The sequence below is a fragment of the Schistocerca gregaria genome, chromosome 1, assembly GCF_023897955.1.
Source record: "Schistocerca gregaria isolate iqSchGreg1 chromosome 1, iqSchGreg1.2, whole genome shotgun sequence".
NCBI classification, from domain to species: Eukaryota; Metazoa; Arthropoda; class Insecta; order Orthoptera; family Acrididae; genus Schistocerca; species Schistocerca gregaria.
This window is the reverse complement of record NC_064920.1, coordinates 276139288-276161392: the sequence shown is the minus strand read 5'-3', so window position 1 is coordinate 276161392 and position 22105 is coordinate 276139288. Positions and strand designations below refer to the sequence as shown.

Here is a 22105-nt window from a genome sequence, read left to right as displayed (position 1 = left end):
ACGACAACTGAAGAGAATCGTTCAACGTAACAGAAGTGCGACCCTTTCGCAAATTGCTGCAGATATCAATGCTGGGCCATCAACGAGTCTCAACTTGCAAACCATTCAAAGAAACATGGATATAGGCTTTCTGAGCCGAAGGCCCACTTGAGTAGCCTTGATGACCGCACAACACAAAGCTTTACGCCTCGCCTCGGTCCGTAAACACTGACATTGGACTGTTGATAACTGGGCGCTACAGTCTGGAACCGCGCGACCGCTAAGGTCGCAGGTTCGAATCTTGCCTCGGGCATGGATGTGTGTGATGTCCTTAGGTTTACGTAGTTCTAAGTTCTAGGGGACTGATGACCTCAGACGTTAAGTCCCATAGTGCTCAGAGCCATTTGAACCATTTTTTTGTCGATGAGTGGAAACATGTTGTCTGGTCGGACGAGTCTTGTTTCAAATTGTATCGAGTGGGTGGATGTGTATGGGTATGGAGACAATCTCATGAATCCATGGATCCTGCATGTCAACAGGGGACTGTACGAACTGGTGGAGGCTCTGTAAGGGTGTGGGGCGTGTGCAGTTGGATAGATATGGAACCCCTGACAGAGCTAGATAAGACTCTGAAAGATGACACATACGTAAGCATCTTGTTTGATCACCTGCATCCATTCATGTCTATTGTGCATTCCTACGGACTTGGACAATTCCAGCAGGACATTGCGACACCCCACACGTCCTGATTTGCGACAGAGTGACTCCAGGAACACTCTTCTGAGATTAATCACACCCGCTGGCCACCAGACTCCCCAAACATGAACGTTATTGAGTATATCAGGGATGCCTTGCAACGTGCTGTTCAGAAGAGATCTCCACCCCCTCGTACTCTTACGGATTTACGGACACCACTGCAGTATTCATGGTGTCAGTTCCCTGCAGCACTACTTCAAACATTATTCGCGTCCATGCCACAGCATGTTGCGGGACTTCTGCGTGCTTGCGGGCGCCCTACACGATATTAGGCAGGTGTACCAGTTTCTTTCGCTCTTCAGTGTAAAAGCTGCTGATAGAATGATCTTGTAGAAACCGTCCGCTCTATCATATCGCTGTGAATCATTGACTTTCGGTAGCTAGACTTGATCTGATGAAGTTAAAAACCTGCTCTGCATGCTGATATTTGATGTAGTAAACATAATGAAATGTTTGGTGATGTAATGGACAGGAAGTTACAAGCAACCACTTGCAGCATCACAGATGAATATTTGTTACATTAGAGACAACTTTTATTGTTATGTGTAAACTGAAGTTTGAAAAGATACTAAAATTTTATAATATCTGATTCAAATAGTCAACCAATTATGAGTTAGATATTTACTATCGATCTTTACGTGTAGAATGCAGTGACTGATGAAAGAATATGCGTTTATGAAACTGTACCATAAGAAATTCAATGAAAATTGAGAACAGGTCTACATCCAAATCCTTCCACCATTTCCATCGGAAAACAATGAAATTTCTACACTTACGATGAACTGCTTATTGCAAGGATAACACCACACACAAGAAGATATTCTCTATTACAATGTTTCAGCATGCTTGAGTGTCTAACAGGGGATGCACCACAGTTACGTTGCTGGTTTCTCTGACCACAGCTTATTTCGCCCCTCTTCTATCCGCTCTTCATACCTGTTACACTTTATCCTTTGTCTAACAGCTTGCCACTCTAGCCACACGGGGGGACATACCCTAAGAACGGCAACAATTTTATATGTGTGGCAGCTAGTCCCACATTCTACCGCCGCGACTCCAAGGGTCGAGGCAAACGCGTCGCAAGAGGAGTGCCGTTGTTTCTCTGCAGGAGGTAAATACCCGACCGAAGCCTCCGTACCCTGATTATAGAATTGATTGGACTTGGTGTTGTGTGTTCATCATCATTTTCTTCATCATCACTGACTCGCAAGTCCCGACGTGGCGTCACCTGAAAAGGACTTGCAATACGGCAGCTGGACTCCCCCGAGTGGGACCTCCCTGACAACAATGCCATACGATCATATTTTTCATGGAATTGATTTTGCTGTACCTTGGCCAGACACAGTACGCAAAGTTATCTTCAGCGGGCGCTACACACCTGGAACTAGGAGCCTGGCGCCTCACATAGAGGGCTCACAACAGGACCTACTTTATGCTACTGTGCAACATTAAAATAGGGCACTCATTCAGCAACAGTTACGGCTGACATCACAGAGAGCGCTGAAAACCACAGCTATTCGAGGCACCCGCCAAATAGTCCACAGAATGACGTACGTACGCATAGGGCATGGTTTAATTGCCCGAACGCCTACGCTCAGCCAGTTAACAGCAATTCTCAGCCGTTATCACTACTTATCAACAGTTCGCATGAATTGTGACCAGCTCTTGCAATTCAACGTTCAACAGTTGCAGTTTGACAGATACCTACAAGTTCTCTACTGTTCCGACCAGTTCCAATCATCGGACAGTTTACACTGAGCGTAGAAAATCAGTCAAAGCGGCAATCAAAGTGTTTATTTATTTAGAGACTGAAATTATAAAGTAACTGTAATCCTAAAAGAGCTTCAACTATGTAGAAACTTCATGGAAGATTAAATCTGTGCGCCGGACCAAGACTCAAACTCGAGATCTTTGCCTTCACTGGTAAGTGCTTCCTTGCCGCGAAATGCAAAGTTCCCGAGTTCGAGTGTCAGTCCGGGACAAGGTTTTAATCTGCCAGAGAGTTTAATATCAGATCACTATCTGCTGCAGAACGAAAATTTCGTTCTTCAAATAGATTAGTTAGTGATCATCTACTGTGTGAGGTTAGATTATTTTTTTCTGCAAGCAGAAGCTGAGCATGTTTTGATGTACATTATTTTGTTAAATGCTTGTTGTTAACCACGGCGTCATGCACATTACTTACTTTTCTATGGCTACAGGAATTCTGTAACAGGGAGCAGGCGCGGGGAGACCGAGCGATTCTAAGCGCACGCAGCTGTGACTCTTGAAATCTTCGAATATGCAGACAGTATCATTCCAGATGATCGACAGATCACATTCAACACCTCGGTGCACAATTAGACACCTCTGTTGGTACTGATGACATATTCGTCCACCAGTTAGGATACTCAGAGCTGTTTGCGCGCGCTGGTATCCTCGCCACCAACAGCTCATAAACAGCAACGGAGTGCTACCTGTGCGGATTTTCTTGTGCGTTACAAGGCAGATCGTGACAATTTCTTGTCTAAAATTGTCTCAGGCGATGAAATAAGGTGATCACTTCGAACCGGAAACAAAGCGGCAATCCATTCAATAGCGCCAGGTCACCTCTCCTCCGCAGGAAAAGTTCGAACGCGCCCTCTCCACTGGTAAAGTGATGGCGACTGTCTTCTCTCACAGGGTTATTCTATTTGATGTCCTGCCTCATGGTGCAACGGTCAAGTCGAAAGGGTATTGTGGTAGCCTCTGGAAATAGAAGAAACGACTTCGTGTTCATCGCTATAAAAAAGCAAACCAACTTCTTCTTCTCCATGGCAATGCAAGGTCTCACACAAGTTTGCGCACACGAGAGCAGCTCACAATATTTCACAGGACTATTGTTCCTCATCCATCCTACAGCCCTGATCTCGCACCTTGCGACTTCCATCTATTTGGCCTAATTAAAGGTGCACCCCACGGGAAGCAATACGAGGATGTTAGAGAAGTTATTGATGCAGCAAGACGTTGGTTCCGACGTCGACCAGTAGAATGGTACACGTACTGTCCTGTTATAGAGGAGCGAGATTCGCTCAAGTGGGATTTACAATTTTCAATTACAACTGTTCATTACAAGATCTAAGCTGAATACAAGCTCTGAGAGTAATGTCTACGAAACTTGAGAACAATGATGTATTCATGAGCAGGCAACATTAACAACGACACAGTCTCAAGAGGCTAGTAACACGTCTTTGATCGTACACCATCCTGAGAGTATTCTGTCCCTCTCTGGTCACTACCCATGTTCCCATCAGCCATGCCTTGATTTCGCGTTTAAAGCTGATCGTCACATGCCGGTTCCTTGGGCTGTCTGACCTGAATGACGTCGAAGTTTCAGTGCAGGTGGTGCGCCGAACTGGAAAGGTGTTAGTAGACTCGTCAATTACGCATCAGTGGCAGTTTCAGTACTTGAAGCTGGGGCAGAGTCATCCATGGGTACCGAGTGGTCGTCATCACATCAGGCAGCCGGAGAATGTCCAACACTGGAAAAGCCTCACACATGAGGTTACAATAATATAATAATCAAAGAATCGAGTGTGAATTAAATAAATGCTATCGATCCTACAGCTCAACTGGCTCTAGATTAGTGTGGTGGAATGTTTATTGAGTGTTAGGAGTGGCTTTATTGTAAGATGATATTTGTAATGACCAAATTGGTCTCGCTTATTAGGAGCCTTGCGTCTGGAGGTTTGATATACTGTCTTAATCAGTTTGACAGCTTCGTCAGACCCCTGATAGGTGTCGTTGTGTCCTACTCACTGTTTCTTACAAAATATTATGAGAGTAATCCAGTCAAGTTGGTCTGCACTTGTCTTACAGTTTTGCGCTGAGCTCACTCGAACTCTCACACAGAAGTGTTGACATTGCGCTCTTGGTAACCGACTAAGCGTGTCGTAATGTTTACACCTAGTGGCCGGCTCATGTTGGTATTGCCATTTGCTTGAGCAATGCTAGGCAGTAGAGACTTCAGAAAATTTTCTCTCTCCCGTTATACTACTATTTTGATGCTTAACAGCATCAATGGATTGCCAAAGGTAAATTCTTTTAATAAATCTATCTTGAAGACACTTCCAGGGAAAGCAGCTGAACATTGTAGGGAATTCTCATCCATATCGAAAGGTCTGTATATGCACCTAAATAGTTACCATAGTCACTCAAAATGCAACAAAACATGGATTTCAGGGTGCGTCCTATAGCAAGGTTGTTTCTGTTAAACCGGTCTAGTTTTCCTGTGCAAACAAGATGCCCTATAGCATGATGCTTCATGATAAAAGACTGTAAACTGTTCTGCGAAATTCATACAAAACATAGAGAAAGGTTGCTGTACGCAAGATCTTCAACTTGTGGCAGAGGGAGGGGGGGGGGGGCTCTTAATTCTCTGCTTAAAAGAATTATTGTAGAGATAATGATGGAAGAATGAAGAAAATTGGCTATCACTTTTGATGTAAATTCATGCCTATGGCGCTGTTGCGACTTTTCTACAACTCACATACATTCCGCTGAAAGAACAGGAAACTAATTCATACGTAAAATGACCACGTTATAAAGATTTAATGGAGATTCTTCCCCTAAACGGATCATGTTGGTCGTAAATGGCCGAACGTTTCTATAATGCACAGAGATAGAGGTCAGTCAATTTCGAAACCCATTATTTCCTCCACGGTTCACAAATCAGCGCTACTTGGTAAATGAAGTCGAGTGAATACTTCTCCTTCTACGCGATATTCATACAAATGTCTTCTAACGCATGAGCGCTCCTTCTGACAACCTCATCATTAATTATGGACTAAGCTGTTGACAAAAAATTGAAAAGGTGTTGTCTGCAAAGCGTCTCTAATTTTTCTAGGCGTCGTTTGCCACCCTGCATAATTTTACGAGGTATAGAAATTATTACTTACCTTTATTTGCTTCATCGGAAGAATACAGAATAGTGAGGGCTACAGAACACACTGATTGAGAATAATGGTAAACTTTTGGTTGTTTTAAACGTATTATAGTTCGTTTGGTCGCGGAAGGCCAGTGACACAGTTAAAGTAGACCTTACAGCACTGCTCCAAGCATTAGTCGGGACTAATCACTTAACAGTATTTTGTTTACGTTTCTGTGACAATGTCTCAGTGTTGCTGCAGTTTTAGGAACCTAACGTTTCTCGGCCGGTACTGCCCGCAGCTATTTGCGCCTTGCGAGTGGAAGTTAGCAACAGGACTGACTCCTGTCAGGGATCATATCTCTGTGAATGAGGTACTGGAAAGTTTTATAAATATTTATTTGAAAATCGCACTTTTAATGACAATTTGAAGAACGATGCTATGGTTTTAATTCTAGGTTGCAGCATTTTGCTACTTCCTTCCCCGTTTGAGACAATACTGTACACACTTTGTCAGGCATAAATATCCGTAAATGGTACTCCATAGTGCGGCGGCGCGGTTCTTTCCGTCCCTTTACGACGGACCTGCACCTACCTGCGAAGATTGTGTCAGCAGATCATCAGTAGGGAAGCCGGGTGAAACCTACTGTACTTCAACGTGAACCAGGCTGCAATTTAAGTCACTAATCTGCGTTTCGAGAGAAAGTTTTCACACAAATGAAAGGTTGGACATTTTGTCCTCAATTAATATATTCTGAAACATAGGTGAACAAGTATCACTCCAAAGCCCGTGCTAGTCTTAACACAGTTACTCACAATCCCTTTCACTGACGTTAGCAAGTTTATGGTGTTGTATTTCCCGAAAACGTAATTGCTACAAAAATACTGATTGTTTTTGACTGATAATGCTCGCCAAATATTAAGTCTGTCGGTACGAAATGCAGTCACAGTTTTTAGCCACCGACCTGCTCAATACGCCACGCGGAATATATGTCTTTTCTCGTCACAAAATTCACTTAAGAATTTCCGAAATTTCTAGACACACATCGGAATAATTATGCCGTCACTTTCCAACACTTTTGATGTACGAAAAACTGCTAGATCCGGCAACTTATGATTTCCATCGGAACTACTAGTACACACGTCCGAACTGTTTCATGGCTAGGCTCCCACTCTTCTCTAGAATACTCCAAGTCTTCTCTACCAACAGAGAAAGCCGCGCGAATGATATTGCTTTACCATTGGTCAGTTTACTCAACAGCCAATAGCAAAACAACACTCTCCCGCGTCAGTCCGCGCTTTCCATCAATAGCCAACGGCAAAATTGAAAACCTAACGACTGCACTTTTTACCGACGTAATTATCTAATATGCTGAAGTTTTGCTTATGCATAAAGTTATTTACTATTATCATTTATACCTGAATTAACTTTCCCTTTACCATAAACTTACTTTACAGAACTATTCTACAAAAACCCCCTTTGTCCATATCCATACTTCTTCGAAATGTTCCCACACTAAATCCTACTACATAACTCGCATCATTCATACTGATAAAACACATTTGTAACATTTTACATACACAAAAAGACATAATAACACTTTATGAAAATACTCGAACAGTTTATGAAAAACATTCTATTACTTTAGTGCACTCTAGTGGGCACAAACGAAACTAAAATCACAGTTCCCATATCCAATACTGTCCTCTATCGGCTGATACATAAACTACGTGAGCGTCCAGTCTCGCGTCACCATCTGTCACTCTCCAGCTCTGAGACACATCTACCACTTAACCGCCTCCAAGGCAGGATCGGTATACGGCGCTACGCCTCAATAGGACGTTAAAGGGTACAAACAATCTAAACGACAAAAATTTCTCGTATGACTTTCAAAGACAGCAGACAAAATTGTACAAAAATGCTCTATGTGTAGGTACTTACTCGCCCAAAGACTCTAGTATCTGTTATTAGTTCCAAGAATTAAACTGGTAATTGTCATTCGTAGATAATAAAATGCCACTCTTAAATGTGATTTTTTGTGATTAAGACTCACACTGCATGCAATGAAGTCTAGATCCGAATGAACTCAACAACATATATTTTGTATGTCATGTTGGTATCAATGCTCATTGATGTTGAATCGTTGCACCCTATGTTTAAAGCCATCTGTGAAAATAAAATTCAGATGCTTGTTTGCTGTTCATGTCCTGCTCATCCCGGAATATAGCGTTGGTGATCCAATTAATTCGATCCTCACAGGAAGTTCACACAGAATGGCTTCCTGCGATGCATTATGTGAAACTGATGACAAAACGCACCATGCCCTCTGCAGCACGTGGAAACAGCATTGATGGTTTCCCATTGTGGAACACGTGAAACCTTGAAACTTCCTGGCAGATTAAAACTGTGTGCCCGACCGAGACTCGAACTCCGGACCTTTGCCTTTCGCGGGCAACTGCTCTACCATCTGAGCTACCGAAGCACGACTCACGCCCGGTGCTCACAGCCTTACTTCTGCCAGCATCTCGTCTCCTACCTTCCAAGTAAGGCTGTGAGCACCGGGCGTGAGTCGTGCTTCGGTAGCTCAGATGGTAGAGCACTTGCCCGCGAAAGGCTAAGGTCCCGAGTTCGAGTCTCGGTCGGGCACACAGTTTTAATCTGCCAGGAAGTTTCATATCAGCGCACACTCCCCTGCAGAGTGAAAATCTCATTCACGTGAAACGTTGTAGTAACGCCACAGCACTCTTGTCCTTCCCATTCGGGCATGGGTGTATGTGTTGTCCTTAGCGTACGTTAGATTAAGTAGTGCGTAAGCCTAGGGACCGATGGCTTCAGCAGTTTGATCCCATAGTCCTTACCACAAATGTCCAGTTTTCCAACCGCGTGGTCCATCGGCGTCGCCCGCACTCGCCTCAGGTGTGAGAGTGAGAGCGTGAATACGCTTCACGAACGCTGGCGAAAGTTGCCGAAGACTACCGATGCTAACGACAGCCACATGAGCGCATGTACTCCGACCACGCGGCTGGCACAACGGAGTGATGGCTTGTCCACAGCGATGCACATTTCACGCGCGCCCACTCACTCGCACGAAGGTTGTCAATTTTCAGTGTGGGCATACACGATGCGTTTCGATTAGCACCAGACTTGGGTGAAATTTATACGAATGGCGAATAACGAATACGGATAGAAATTACTGTTCTGTATTCGTGAATATCAAATATTATTTGAAACATTAATCACTAAGACCAGTTGAAAACTTATTCGTCATCTGTGAATGAAAGGTGTTCGGCATAATAGGTAAATTTGAAACCTAATAGCTTCTTTCCCAGTTCTTTGTCATTTATTAAATGAATGCACTTTTGATTTCCTTTAAATTAGTTTTCAGAACAACTCTATTTTTTTAAGAAAATGTGTCATCAGGAGCGTTATTTGAATTAAGGAGATTTTCCGCTGTGGCACTAAAGAAAATAAGTGTTACACATGCAATCCACTCGCCAATTCATCTTTAATCATGACTTCGATGTGTGACTTTCTGCTCATAATCTTCTTGCAAAAATTGAAAAAATCATAAACTACATTGTAGTTTTTGGCAAACAATTCTGTGTGATTACACTTCATTTCTCAAATAACTTTCCAAATGCCAGCTAACATCTCAAAGATGTTCGGGCTCACATGCGGTTACTTTTCGTCTAAAAGTCTTGGCTCAAACTCGTCTAGGGGTTGGACCGCTCGTGTCGCATTACACGCCCTAAATCAGACACTTGTGGCCCTTTGGTTCAATTGTCTGGCTGATGACAAGATTGCGAAATTGTATGAACCAAGGTTAATGTAACATATAATAACAGTAACAATAATATCGGGAACTAAATTAAATGATGTAGGCCACACAGCTGCGATTTGGTTAGAATAATGTTTATTCAGAAAGAAAACTAATAGCGAAAGTGGACGTATTTAGAGTTACTGCTACACTCGAGCGCATATCCATTTGCCACAGTTCGATCATTCACAGTCTCATCGCGGAATACAAGTTATCTACAGGAAAAGTTGGAGTTCACACCAGGCGCGCGGCTGCTCACCGCTCAGAGACTAAGTCCCGCGATACCGCACAACGCGAACTTTTCTAAGTCGTTTCACTTCCTATCTGCCTAAAGACCGACTGTCTGCTTTCACGTCTCAATCCTAACTATCCTTTTGGTGTCTCCAGCCGAACTGTCCGCTTTCGCGTCTGCACTGTCCCTCTGCCCGTCCCTGCCGCGTTTCTGGCACTCTGAATATCCTCGCTCAACTGATTAGGGCAGTTCCCTTTCCTGAAGGCTTCTATCTGATTGGCTACAGCTTATTCGACATTATCTTACATTTTAACATATTTAAATAATCACAGCTTGACCACTTTCCCGTTCTAGGTAGAGTAGCAATAATATCCATTACATAATAAACGTTAAATTCTTTTACATAAAACCAATACAATTTCCTTCTTAGCTTTCAATGTCACGGCCAGTAGCCTTGCACCAATGTGCTTTCTGTTAAATAAATAAAGAACAAAAGCAACTATTATGTACTAAACTTCACAACAAATATTCTATGACCTAGCGATTCAATAAGGTGTCATGCTCTCATAGTTTAATGTGTTTTGTGTGGAGGAAATGATGATCTGATGCTTAACTGAAAGTACTGATAATTTAAATTTACTATATCTTTTAAACAAATAAAGTTACAGAGTTGATATTTACAACGTTTGTCATTTTTAAAGATGCACTTCTATATGAAATGTCGATCGTTAAGATCAACTAAAGCGTTCATATTATAGCAGTCAAGTCTTTGTTACAAAACTTCTTAATTTCACTTTAACAGTAAACCCTAAACTATTACAGTAATGATCAATATTCAAGTTTTATTGAGATCACCATGAAAATCTATGAAAGGTGGTTGATTAAGATTACTGTGGCTTCATTGCCTGCATTACTAAAGAATCAAACAGTTCCCATAAATGTTGCCCTTTATGTCCAATTTTAGGTCCGCCATATTTAACACTGCTACGTCTTCCTGGCCACAAACGCCTTCTACTGGGTTTCCCTATGACATAGGTTCTCATCTGTCCCACTCGCACACTATAGCATAGACATCAATAGACAATAGATGCCTGCGAGTTTCCCCATCTCGATGTGAATCTATGCCCTTTGTGGCACACGGTCCTTGGACGACAGGGTTCGTTTCACAATTCCTGTAGGTTGACTGTTTCAGCCATACACTTAAATGCGAGAGCAGTGCTCATTAACTCACAGCGATAAAATCTTCTTTTTACATCCTAATGTTTGAAATGTTGCTTTTTGAATAATTAATAGAATACAACAAATCGTTTAATTAAAGCAAAAATACATTACAAATTAATTTTCTCTGTGTAAATAAATTTGCAAAATAAGGAGAAAAGGTCACGATTTAATGTAAGGAATGAATTTCTTTGATGTCCCTATAAAGATTGTTTCAGAGAAATGTTTATGTATCGTAACTGTAAAGCAAGTTGAAAGCAGTCGCCGTAATTTGTTTATAGATTATATAAAAGCAGGAGCTGTGATCTCGCTCTCTCTCGTTTGTTTTCTATGGCTGTTTCACAAAATGTACTTGTCGCTCTCGTATCTGTAACTTTTTGCTAAATAATTACGCTAATTTGATTACAAAAGCCATGTTTGAATTAAGAACTTACTTTCCTATTCCATTAATGCAAATCTCAATTTATTTTGTTATATTTTAGAACGTTTTCAGGCCGCAGCGAAGGGAGTTTCCGACGAATTGTTTGGTTACCACAGCCGAAAGCTACTAGTGTTCAATCGGCATTTGCTATATCAAACTTCTATTTCAGCATCCCTGATATCTCTTTTACCGGTCTTTTCTATCAATATCCGGGCAAGGTAATTACTCAAACTGCATAATTTCGATATCGGTCACTGGCCTCTAAACAATGCCTTAGGCCAACGTTCTCGTCGGTCTGACGGGAATCTGATGCTGGTTGGCGGAATATAATTTCATTGTCAAGAAGTAAAAATTTTCTATGCACCATTCTATCATTTGAGAAGATTTGCCACAAGTAAAATCTATAAATATAATATTATAATATTTGTTTTAAACATCAGTAATATTACATGTTGTTTGAAAATCGTATTCAGAATACTTTGACGTTTCATTGGCTATTACATGCCTGAGGTTTGCGATCAGCCTCCTTTGGTCATGGATAGCAATAGAGCTGATTTTTTGTTTGTTTTTGAATCGTAGGTGAGACTTTGCTGCGATAATAAATAATAATAAAGGTGAAAAACGTCTTCCATTCGTCTCTTGACACTAGTTGCAAGGCTGCTACCATGTTACGAACTCTTTTATATATTCGAAACCAGTGTCTCTTCAGAACTTTTTAAATTTCAAAGCTCTACGCAGTTGCAAAGATCGATGTCAGATCGAAAACTTATTCCATATTCTAACGGCAAGCTCACATCCTAAAGCACTTTGGATGCTTTTGGCAATCCAGCAGCATTCCATAAGCGTTTTAGGAGACTTTAGATTAAATCTCTGGTGATGTTAATCGTTAGGAACCATTAAATTCTTGTAGCACTATAACGGCAAATTGCCTAATTATATTGCGGAGACACGCATACTCTATAGTGTTGACAATCTAAGAAAGGCGTTGAAGAGTGGGAGATTCTGTCTTCTGCGTTCCCATTATTGGCTGCTTACGTAGAATTCTTGCGCCGTGTTAGCAGTGGGAGGGGGAGACGTTTTTGCAAGTGCAGGGACAGTGGAAGGGGCCCGAATCAGTATCGTAGGGGATGTAAAGCACTAGGCAGGCAATATGCGGCAGCCAATAACAAAACGACGGCGCATTGTAGAGCGTGTACTGGGCCACTGCGACAGCCAGATAGCTCCGCTCTTCCAGTTGTGAAGAACTATAGGGTTATTACTTTCAGTGTCCTGGCACTTGTCGAGGCAGCCAGGCTTTGCTTGCATCCTGAAACAAATTTCGTGATGAATTTCGACAGCTTGTAGAACCTGTGGGAATTCCCGGTTCTGGAGGGACGTACAATACTTCAAATTTATAGCCACCTCTTTCTGGGATGTTATTTGGTGAAACATAGCTTACGGCAATTGCAAATTCTTCTCGAATGTTCATTGGCGATGAAAAATTCTCCGCTCCCCACTTATTTTCGAGAGTGCCAAAAGTGCGTTCTAAAAACCACCTAGTCCTTAACAGTCGGTTTTTAACGGTTCTTTTATTGTTTCTTAAACTCCTTTCTCCACAACGGCGCATTAAATAGTCAGATACGCCAAATGCCTTGTCTACGACAATGACGCACGGCATTGGTACTGTCTTGTTTGACATATTCGTAAATTTTTACTAAATTTTCGCCCAAAACTGACTACATACAAATAGATGAGTCACTAAATCTTCTGTATGCTCCAACATCTATATAAGTGAGCTTATAATCCGCAGCGCATAAAGAAGGAAAATGACGGAAAAATCATTTTTATAATTATGGTACTGTCCATTTGTTATGAAAAAAAAGGCTTAACATATTTCACGTCCATCTCATTCAGCTAGTCATTCACGACTGACCATAGGCTGGCAGACTAAATTGGTTGCTCAACATCGCTGCTGCCTAGTGCGCTACAGCCTAAACTGGTGAGGCTGTCCACCTATAAGCATTTTTATGTTTCATTTGTTATGACGTAAATTAAGTTAACCCGGGCTCAACTTGAAGGATGATTTCAGCACAGCTGTGCTTTACTAGGCATGGTGGTGTGCCCTTGACTTCCACCTTTGAACACACTTTCACAATCAGTTAGAGGGGAATCTTCATTTCATGTATTCCGAAACACAGTGCTACTCGACTTTGTATTATTGTCATTGTTATAGATGATAGACGCTGTAAGAAAAGGGAATATTGTACGACCAACTGGAGATCGAACTCTTAAGCCTAAGGCTTGTAGTCCGGAGCTTAAGCCACTGAGCCACAAAGGCACATTTCAGGACAAACTATCAGTAACTTATTTATCAAAGAGAATCTGCACTAGCCCAAAGGAACGAAAACTAATAGTGCACAAAAATTAAATAAAAATATACGGTGGCATTATATGTTATTCATCATTTAATTTACAGATAATTTTTTTGGCGAATAAATCTGTTTGAAAGATCTACTCATTGGAATAATTGTCCAGATAGAAAACTTTTCCAGTAACACTTATCTCTTTTCACGATTCCACCTTATCAAATGTAATGAGTCGTACTAGATCGCTTGCTCGATTTACTCATGAAAGCCTCTGGTGTAGGTTGGGTGTAAGCTTTTTTAGGTAATTATGTACGAAGTGGACATTTGCAGTTTGTTGTCACATACTCAACATAAGTCTTTTTAATTTTTTTGTTCAAAATATTTCTAAACCTCAGTGAAGTTTTAACAGCTGAACAAAGCGATAGTTAATTCATCAGCTATTATTTCACAGAAATACACAGTTCCCCTACTTAAACAATGACCTTCAATAAGATTAAATATTGGGTTATCATTTTAATATTCGTTATGCTCTGATAAAATCTGGTGAATATCAGGTGTACAGTGCACACGACCCGAATAAATAAATAAATAAATAAATAGATAGATAAAAAATCGGCAGCTAAAAAGAAACTGTAATTCTAAATAATAGCATTTGAACGGTTGCAGGGTGCATTTGTGCTGCTACGTTGTGTCGAAGCTGTATAGGCCTTTACGTTTCCTCACCCACATGCAATGCCACGTGACTGTTGCCTGTCACTCTGTGTGCTTCAACGTGCCCGTTCACCCGTTCAGAGCGGGTGATCGCTACTCACGCGGATTCGCCACACGGATGCAGTGCTCTAGTTCATGCTGCGTGTGAAGAAAATCAGGCATTTATTTTATCTGTTGAGGTAATGGAACAGTTGAACATATTTTTACTGTGACGTTGTATTCTTCTTGACCATGCATGACATTTCTTAAAAATAAAAATTGCAGTTACATTACACATATAATCTTTTACTCAATCAAGCAGTATAATAATGTTGAAAAATTGGTATATAATGTCAACACCTACAGGGAAAGTCCATGTTCCACCGCTTGATGCGATATTTGAGTGTTAATGGAAGCTAAACTACTATTTTAACAGATTACCTGAATGTTTTTGCTTTGTCACTGTATTACCGTTTACTAAACCAGTTGAATGTCGTTGAATGATACATTCCACGTAAGAAAAACATACTGACTTCTCCATTTAAAGAGCAAAGGAATGAAAAACACTACCAGTTCAACAAAATGTTAGCTCCTTTGCGTAATATCAATTGTAGGTTTTATTTCGCTGTCGTGAACCGTTTATGATATGGCCGGCAATTGCGCATTACCAGCTTGTTCCTTGTTCAAACTTGACGTTACCGCTAACACAAATTGAGTACAATATGTTTTATGTAAGCACATTTGGTTTTCCATTGGAACCTTAACCAGAATTACTCTATCTTTCGCCCAGTACATGTATAATATTTAAATATGTACAGGGCGATTACAATTAAACTTTCAAACCGCTGTAGAAATAACACCACTGGTCAAAATGGCGTCAAATTGCAACAGAATATTATCGGAGAAGGGGGGAAACATATGGCAGTAGAAAAATAAATAGTTACAAAACGTCGCAATAGATGGCACTTAAGGATCATAACTTAATAGTGGTCGACTGCAAATGACATATGAATCATACAACAATGAACAAAGTGTACGTTTGATGTTAAACAAAGTGCACTACTCAGTGTGCATGGGTGAACAAGTGTGAAACTGTTAGTTACGTAAGCCCATCCACCACGGCAAGGTCATATTACATCGGATGGGAAAAATCTATTTTTAATTGTCCTGAGGGCAAAAACCGCATAAAAAAGTTAATCACATCGGTTTTTAGGTGTCCTGAGGCCAAAAACCGCACAAAAAGCATGAAACCAAATCAAATCTGATTGTTAATTTCCGTGCCACTGGCGCAAAACATGTTCAGTACGCTGTCCAACGTTTTCTGCAACAAGTTGACATCGAGAACAGCATGGTGCACAACTGATCGACGTGTTTCCCGGGTCACGTTCACAATGTGTTGCGCAAAGCGTGCCTTCAATTCGGCTAAGTTTGATATCGGAACACTAAACACATCTTTCGGCCAGCCCCACAGTCAGGAGTCACACGGATTAAGTTCAGGTGATCGGGATGGCCAGGCTGTAAGAAAATGGCAGCTCTTAGTTCTATCATTTCCGAAATAGCGCTTCAGCAGCCGCTTAACTGGATTTGCAATGTGCGGAAATGGGCCATATTGCACAAAAATGATCCTATCCACACTGTTGGAAAGCTGGAATGACGTGGCTGCTCGAAAGACACTCATAGCGCTTACCAGTGACGGTAAAGGTAACAGGACCGGAAGCACCTGTCTCTTCGAAAAAATGATAAATGATGCCGTACACCTGCACCATATAGTGACCTTTTCAGGATGAAGTGGTACTCGTTGATTTGCGTGTGGATTTTCAGTTGCCCATATTCCAAGGCTCTGTGTATTGGCATATCCTGTCAGATGGAAGTGGGCTTCGTCTGTCCACAAAATTTTCCACGGCCAATCATTGTCCTCTTCCATGCGAGCAAGAAAATCTAAAGTAAAGGTCTCCCTCGTTGGAACGTCAGAAGGACGCAACTCGTGCACATGCGTAATTTTGAATGGATAGCAAAGAAGGATGTTTCGTAGGATTTTGCGCACCGTGCTCCTGGACACGTCCAATGTTCGGGCAATTCTCCGTGCACTACACGTTTGCACACCACCACTAGTCTCCTCCTGCATTGCTGTGACCACTGCTTCCACTGATGTCGAATAAACTTGTTTCCTCCCTCTACCATGTGTCACACCAAAGGAACCCGTCTTTTCGAATTTCCGAATCATTTTTTCCAGACCTAAGGCAGTCATCGGACCAATGCCTTTCTTCAAACTCTTCAGTTCCCGGAACTCCTGCAGAGTGACGTGTGCACAGTCATGATTCTTGTAATACAGCTGTACAAGCAGAGCGCAATCCTGCATTGAGACTATCTTGGCGAACGTAGCGGACATGAAAGGAGGAAAAGCCGTGTACCAGGCGTCGGTCGTGCGCCTGGCAGATGTTTCATTTACGTATTCTGACGCATACAGCTCCATCTATTGATCAATTTCCACACTCTTTTTTTTTTCTTCTGCCATACGTTTTGCCCCTTCTCCGGTAATATTCCGTTGCAGTTTGACGTCATTCTGATCGGTGGTGATGTTTCTACAGCGTTTTGAAAGTTTAACTTTAATTATAATCACCATGTATATCACTACTTACAGGTAATACCTTGTAAACAAAAAAAACCGAGAGAGGAAAAACTTTCGAAATACCTGTTGTTAAGGACGTAGATCAAACATCTGTGACAGATACAATGTCGTAAAATTAAAATTAATACGATAGGACTGATAGCTTCTATAATACATTTTCTGTTGAATATGAATCTTCATAATACACTGATTTGCGATGTGCGCTTTGAAACCATTCTGATTCATAATTTAACTCAAACTTTTTCATTCATGGTTTACGAGGTATCACTTGGACGATGCTGATCGGCCACTTTTTCTAGCAACGCAAAATGGCAAAAATTAACCTTACGAGGTATCATATGCTAAGGAGTGATATGTGGAATGCAGTGTAGCAAATAATTACCACATGACTCTCATAAAATTATTCACCGCCTTTTTCTGGGTTGTCAACGCTACTTCGATAAATTGACAGAATGACATTATTTCCGCCAGGCTGTTAGTTTAACTGCATACTTTGTTACACAGTCCTGGCATGTTTCGCGCAATATGTGTTCGTATGTGGAATATAAAGTTGATTAGATACATTTCATGATCATGTGTCAACACCCATCTGCAAATAACCACACTACGTGTTTTGAGAAAATGCAACATCCGGTTTGCTTGACGGGGCTCTAATGGTTTTGACGTTCGTTCAATTCTCGTGTGTTGTCATGCTGTAAGGTGTGCTTAATGAAGTTCTCATTTATAGTAGCTTGCTTTGGCGGAAATTATATCCTTCGGACAAGGATTTATGATTACGCGAAGTTCTTTGTTGAGAGTTTGTGTAACTGTACTAATTTGCACGATTGTCCAAGTATTTAATTTAGTTTTGTCTCTGAAAGTTACGTGTTTGTATTGCGTATTGGCTTCTTTGCTATGTCATTCCAATTAAACACAAAACAGCAACGCGAACTGCATCATGCAAGAATTTAAAAATACTTGTTTTTGTTTTTACACTGACTACCAACTACTAATAGATCTGATACGATTATTAATAAGCAATTCAAAAAATAAATGTGTGATCTTACCCCTGCATAAATGAAGCAGATTTATCAACCTGTAAAATAATGTGTTCATTTACTACGAGTTTTAATTGCTCATATCATCATCTTACCAAAATTACTTTTTTCTTGAGGTTAATGGCGAGAACAAACGTATTCATTCAGCAGTAAACATTCCAAGGCGTATATCATGATGCTGTTGCGGCCGTGTGCATAACAGTGACCCCGCAAGTTTACTCTCCTCTTTCTGTTGAGAGTGACACAAAATCACTTTTTGACTGCTGTAGTTTCCGTGGAGAGGCATAAACTTCTGGGCAGTGCGCTAATACAATGACCACAACAACAAAATAAAAATCACGACGGAACATGTAACGGTGCGCTTTTGGACATTCTGTTGAAATGATGGTTTCATGTTTCAGCTCTCTAAGACCGTGTACAAAAATGGCACCAACAACGTGGCTGAACACCAGAAAACACGCCATTAATCAATTGTGCCAAAAAATCCTTGAAGCGGCATGTTCATTGTATTGTTAATAGTAATCGCGTGTCAGAATTACAATGAATTTGCCTCATGCAGTTCTACAATTCTGGTGTAAAAAACTTAGCTTTTTCTTTTTTTTTTAAAAAAAAAGAACGTTATTGCATATATCACAATGATCGTCTCGTGAGCCCCTGGGTTGTGCTCATCAAGATGAAAAGGAGCTACAAAAATATTTTTGGAAGTCAAAAGTTCTAAATGGCAACATGATTCCGCAAGTGCCTGAATTTGTAATCTAATCAGTTTTGGCTGATAGGTCAGTTCAGACATTTAAACTAATGAAACTTTCATGAGTGAGACAGATTAGTCCAAGTTAAAAATATTTATATGTAATTATTTTGAGAAACCAAGACTTCATAGCGGATTAAGCAAACAGCCAAAATATGTATAATAATTTTGAGAAATCAAGACTATTCAGAGGATTAAGCAAACAATCAAATAGGTTTTTATGCAGTGGCACTGTAGCGACGTTAAGGTACTGATTACTATTGCTGCTGCTACTACTACTACTACTACTACTACTACTACTATTACTACTAAGATGCAATTTGTCAAGGTTTCTCAAAACTACTATATGTTATTGTTTTAATTTTAGGTGCTGAGTAATTTTCACAAGCTTCATTTCAAACGTTTCAAATTCACTTAACCACTGAAACTGCAGTATTACATATAAAAGTTATAAATTCATCCAGTTGTGGAATCATGTTGCCATTTAGAAAATTCATACTGACTGAGAGCCCACAAACAAGAAAATAAACGGAATCTAAAGTTATTTGAGGAGAAAAAGTTAGGCGCCCCATAGTGTATATCATACGAAGAACTGGACCAAACATTGAACCTTGTGGAGCGCTCTACAGTGCACCCATGCTCAGGCAGAGGAGGGGAGGGGGAGAGAGAGAGGCGGGAGGAGTTGCGGCTCACCGAGGCGCCTGCGGCTCAGGGCCATGCGGAGATCATACCGTGGTCTACCTGGGAATCTGGAGCGCAATCTCGTCCAGGCTGTCCGACGGCGTGAGCGGCGTACGCTCGAACAGCCGGCTTGGCGCCAGCGTCAGCGCGTTGGTGTAGCGCCCGCCGCAGCCGATCGTCGTTCCGTCCCCGCCGCCTCCGCCGCCCCCACCTCCGCCTCCGCCACCATTGCCTCCGCACATGCTCCTGCCGCGCCGCATCGCGCACTTCTTCTTGCGCTTCTTCGACTCCTCCTCGCGCCGCAGGTTGTGCAGCCGGAAGAAGAACAATGACATTCTGCAAAAACAGCCGCCACACACCAGGAACCCACCGTCAGACACGCCAGTTTCTCTACCGTGCGCAGCTCATCATCTTATAAACAACGCTGTCTTTGAGACCTAGTCAGATTAGAACTGTGTGCCCGACCGGGACTCCAACCCGTAAATATGTACCTACGCAGGTAAATGCTCTACCGTCTGAGATGTCATGCGCAAGGTCCGAGTCCCGATCCAGCACACAGCCGTATTCTGCCGGGAAGTTTCAAACCAGCGGACACTCCTCGCAAAGAGAAAACTTATTCTCGAAACGCTGTCTGTGTTTATATTTTTATAAACATGAATCTTACAATTTTAAGTTAATAATACCGAACGTTTAGCTTTTCTCTCGATTAGTACGTATTTGCCATGTCCGTCAGTTAGGGAATCTTCGAGATCCACAAGCCAACCTGAGGAATGCGGAAGTGTTTCCACTATCAGGTGCCCTGACGACATTGTGACAGGTGACACCGTGATAGCATTTCAAAGTATATCGGAAAATCTGGTGTGATTTCTGGGTTTAAGTCTTCTAAAATCATATAATAAAATGAAACTATTTTGTTACAGAGAACTTTAAAATCCTCAAACGTCTATTAAACTGAAGCGATGAACAAAAGTTTGTACTCAGGCCAGAATTCGAACCTGGGCCTCTTGCTTAATAGGCGGATGCGTTAGCCATCTGCGCCAAGCTGGCAAAGTGGCTTTGCACAGCTGTACGGACTACACTAGCAAACCTCCCTCCTTAATCCAAATTCCCATTCAGTAATTCACTGAGGAGAGAGGCGTGTTAGAGTAGTTCGTACACTTGTGCTAAGCCACTGTGCAAGGATGGCGTACTGGTTAGCACATTTGCCTTGTGAGCAAGAGACTTGGATTCGAATCGCCGTGTTGTTACAAATTTCCACACATCGCTACAGTCTGCATATATACATCATAAAATAATATAACTGTAAAGGCTTTTTATTGGGAACCATATAGGTACTTGCAGACTTTTTTTAAAGTTAATGCTGCGGTGCAACTACTTTACACCCACAAATTTACAAATTTCAGAATCTGAAACATCAGAGCTTTAGGTCCGCTCCTTGCGGATAACTTTCTACTAAACAGTTAATTATGATGTTGTTCTCATTGGTTAACCATTTCATATCTGCTGGTGAGGGAGTTCACATTTTTGCAGTGTTTTTCTATAGTTTATTCGGTGTGGGACATCTCTGTCGATTTTCGGAAGTCCACTGAATATGGGAATGTGTTTCTCTCAGATCCAACAGATGCGCGAAACTAATGTCACACGTCTCCTCGGAAGAGTTTCCGGCCTGTAGCACGGCTTTCTTGGTACTGTGCCCCTGACTGAAGCACACGTCAGCCCCTTTCTGTGCTGTGATGTCTCCAACTGCTTTTCCCAGTGCTTTTTTGGCAATTACAAGGTGATTCATTAGAACGATTCTTAATTGTATATCTATCACACAAATGACTTAAGTCCGGCTTTTAGTGACCCTTTAATATTCTGTGAACGCTACCATTCATTCCATTCAAACGATCCTGTAATCCTTCCTGTCTTCCACTGAGGTTTGCAATGTCTTCAGCTAATCTTATCATTGTATCAATTTTTTCCCATCTCTTGACACTTTCTTTTCTTTCCGTCATCGTTTCTTCGATTCAATGGTTTAAAAGTACGGGAAAAAAGACTGCGTCCTTGCCTACACCATTTTTAATCCGAGGACTTTGGTCTTCCAGTATTATCATTCCCTCTTGGTACTTGCACATACTGTATATTACCTGCCTTTCCCTGCAACTTCATCTTGTATCATTTTTCGTTTTGGACAGTTTTCCTTGGTTCACAAATGGAAGGCCCTTTCATTTTTCTTAAATCTTGCATCCATTATCAAGTGTAAAGCCAGAACGGCCTCTCCGGAGTCTTTACCTTCCCTGAAGCCAAACGTGATTCTCGGCTAACAGAACTTTAATTATATTACTGATGACGTCAGTTATCTTTTCCTATCTTCTGCGTATTATTCTTGTCATAATCTCGGTGCATGAACTAATATACTGATTTTGTGCCTGTTGTCGCGTTTGTCTTTCTTTTATAGCTTTTAGTTTGTATCGGCAATACCATCTCTAAGGTTCGATACTAGTCTCATGGAATCTACTCATTAATTTGAACATTCATTTGGCTGCCACATTCCTCAAAGATTCTAGAAATTATGTTGTAATATTATCTATGCCTTCTGCCTTGTTTGTGTTCCGGTCTTTCAAGCACTGACTGAAACACTGAGTCCATTATGTATTCCAAATCGACTCTCATTTCTTCTTCTG

At 41.4% G+C, this 22105-nt stretch overlaps 1 protein-coding gene across 1 annotated transcript in view; it reads right to left on the bottom strand.

Moving 5' to 3' along the window:
• The window catches only part of LOC126340649 (potassium channel subfamily T member 2), a 1715804-nt gene that overhangs the window by 1144281 nt on the left and 549418 nt on the right, over positions 1-22105 (bottom strand). The window contains exon 3 of the mRNA XM_050001706.1: positions 19500-19775. Coding sequence (XP_049857663.1) covers positions 19500-19774 — 275 coding nt within the window. The 5' untranslated portion in view covers position 19775. The remainder of the gene's footprint in view (positions 1-19499; positions 19776-22105) is intronic.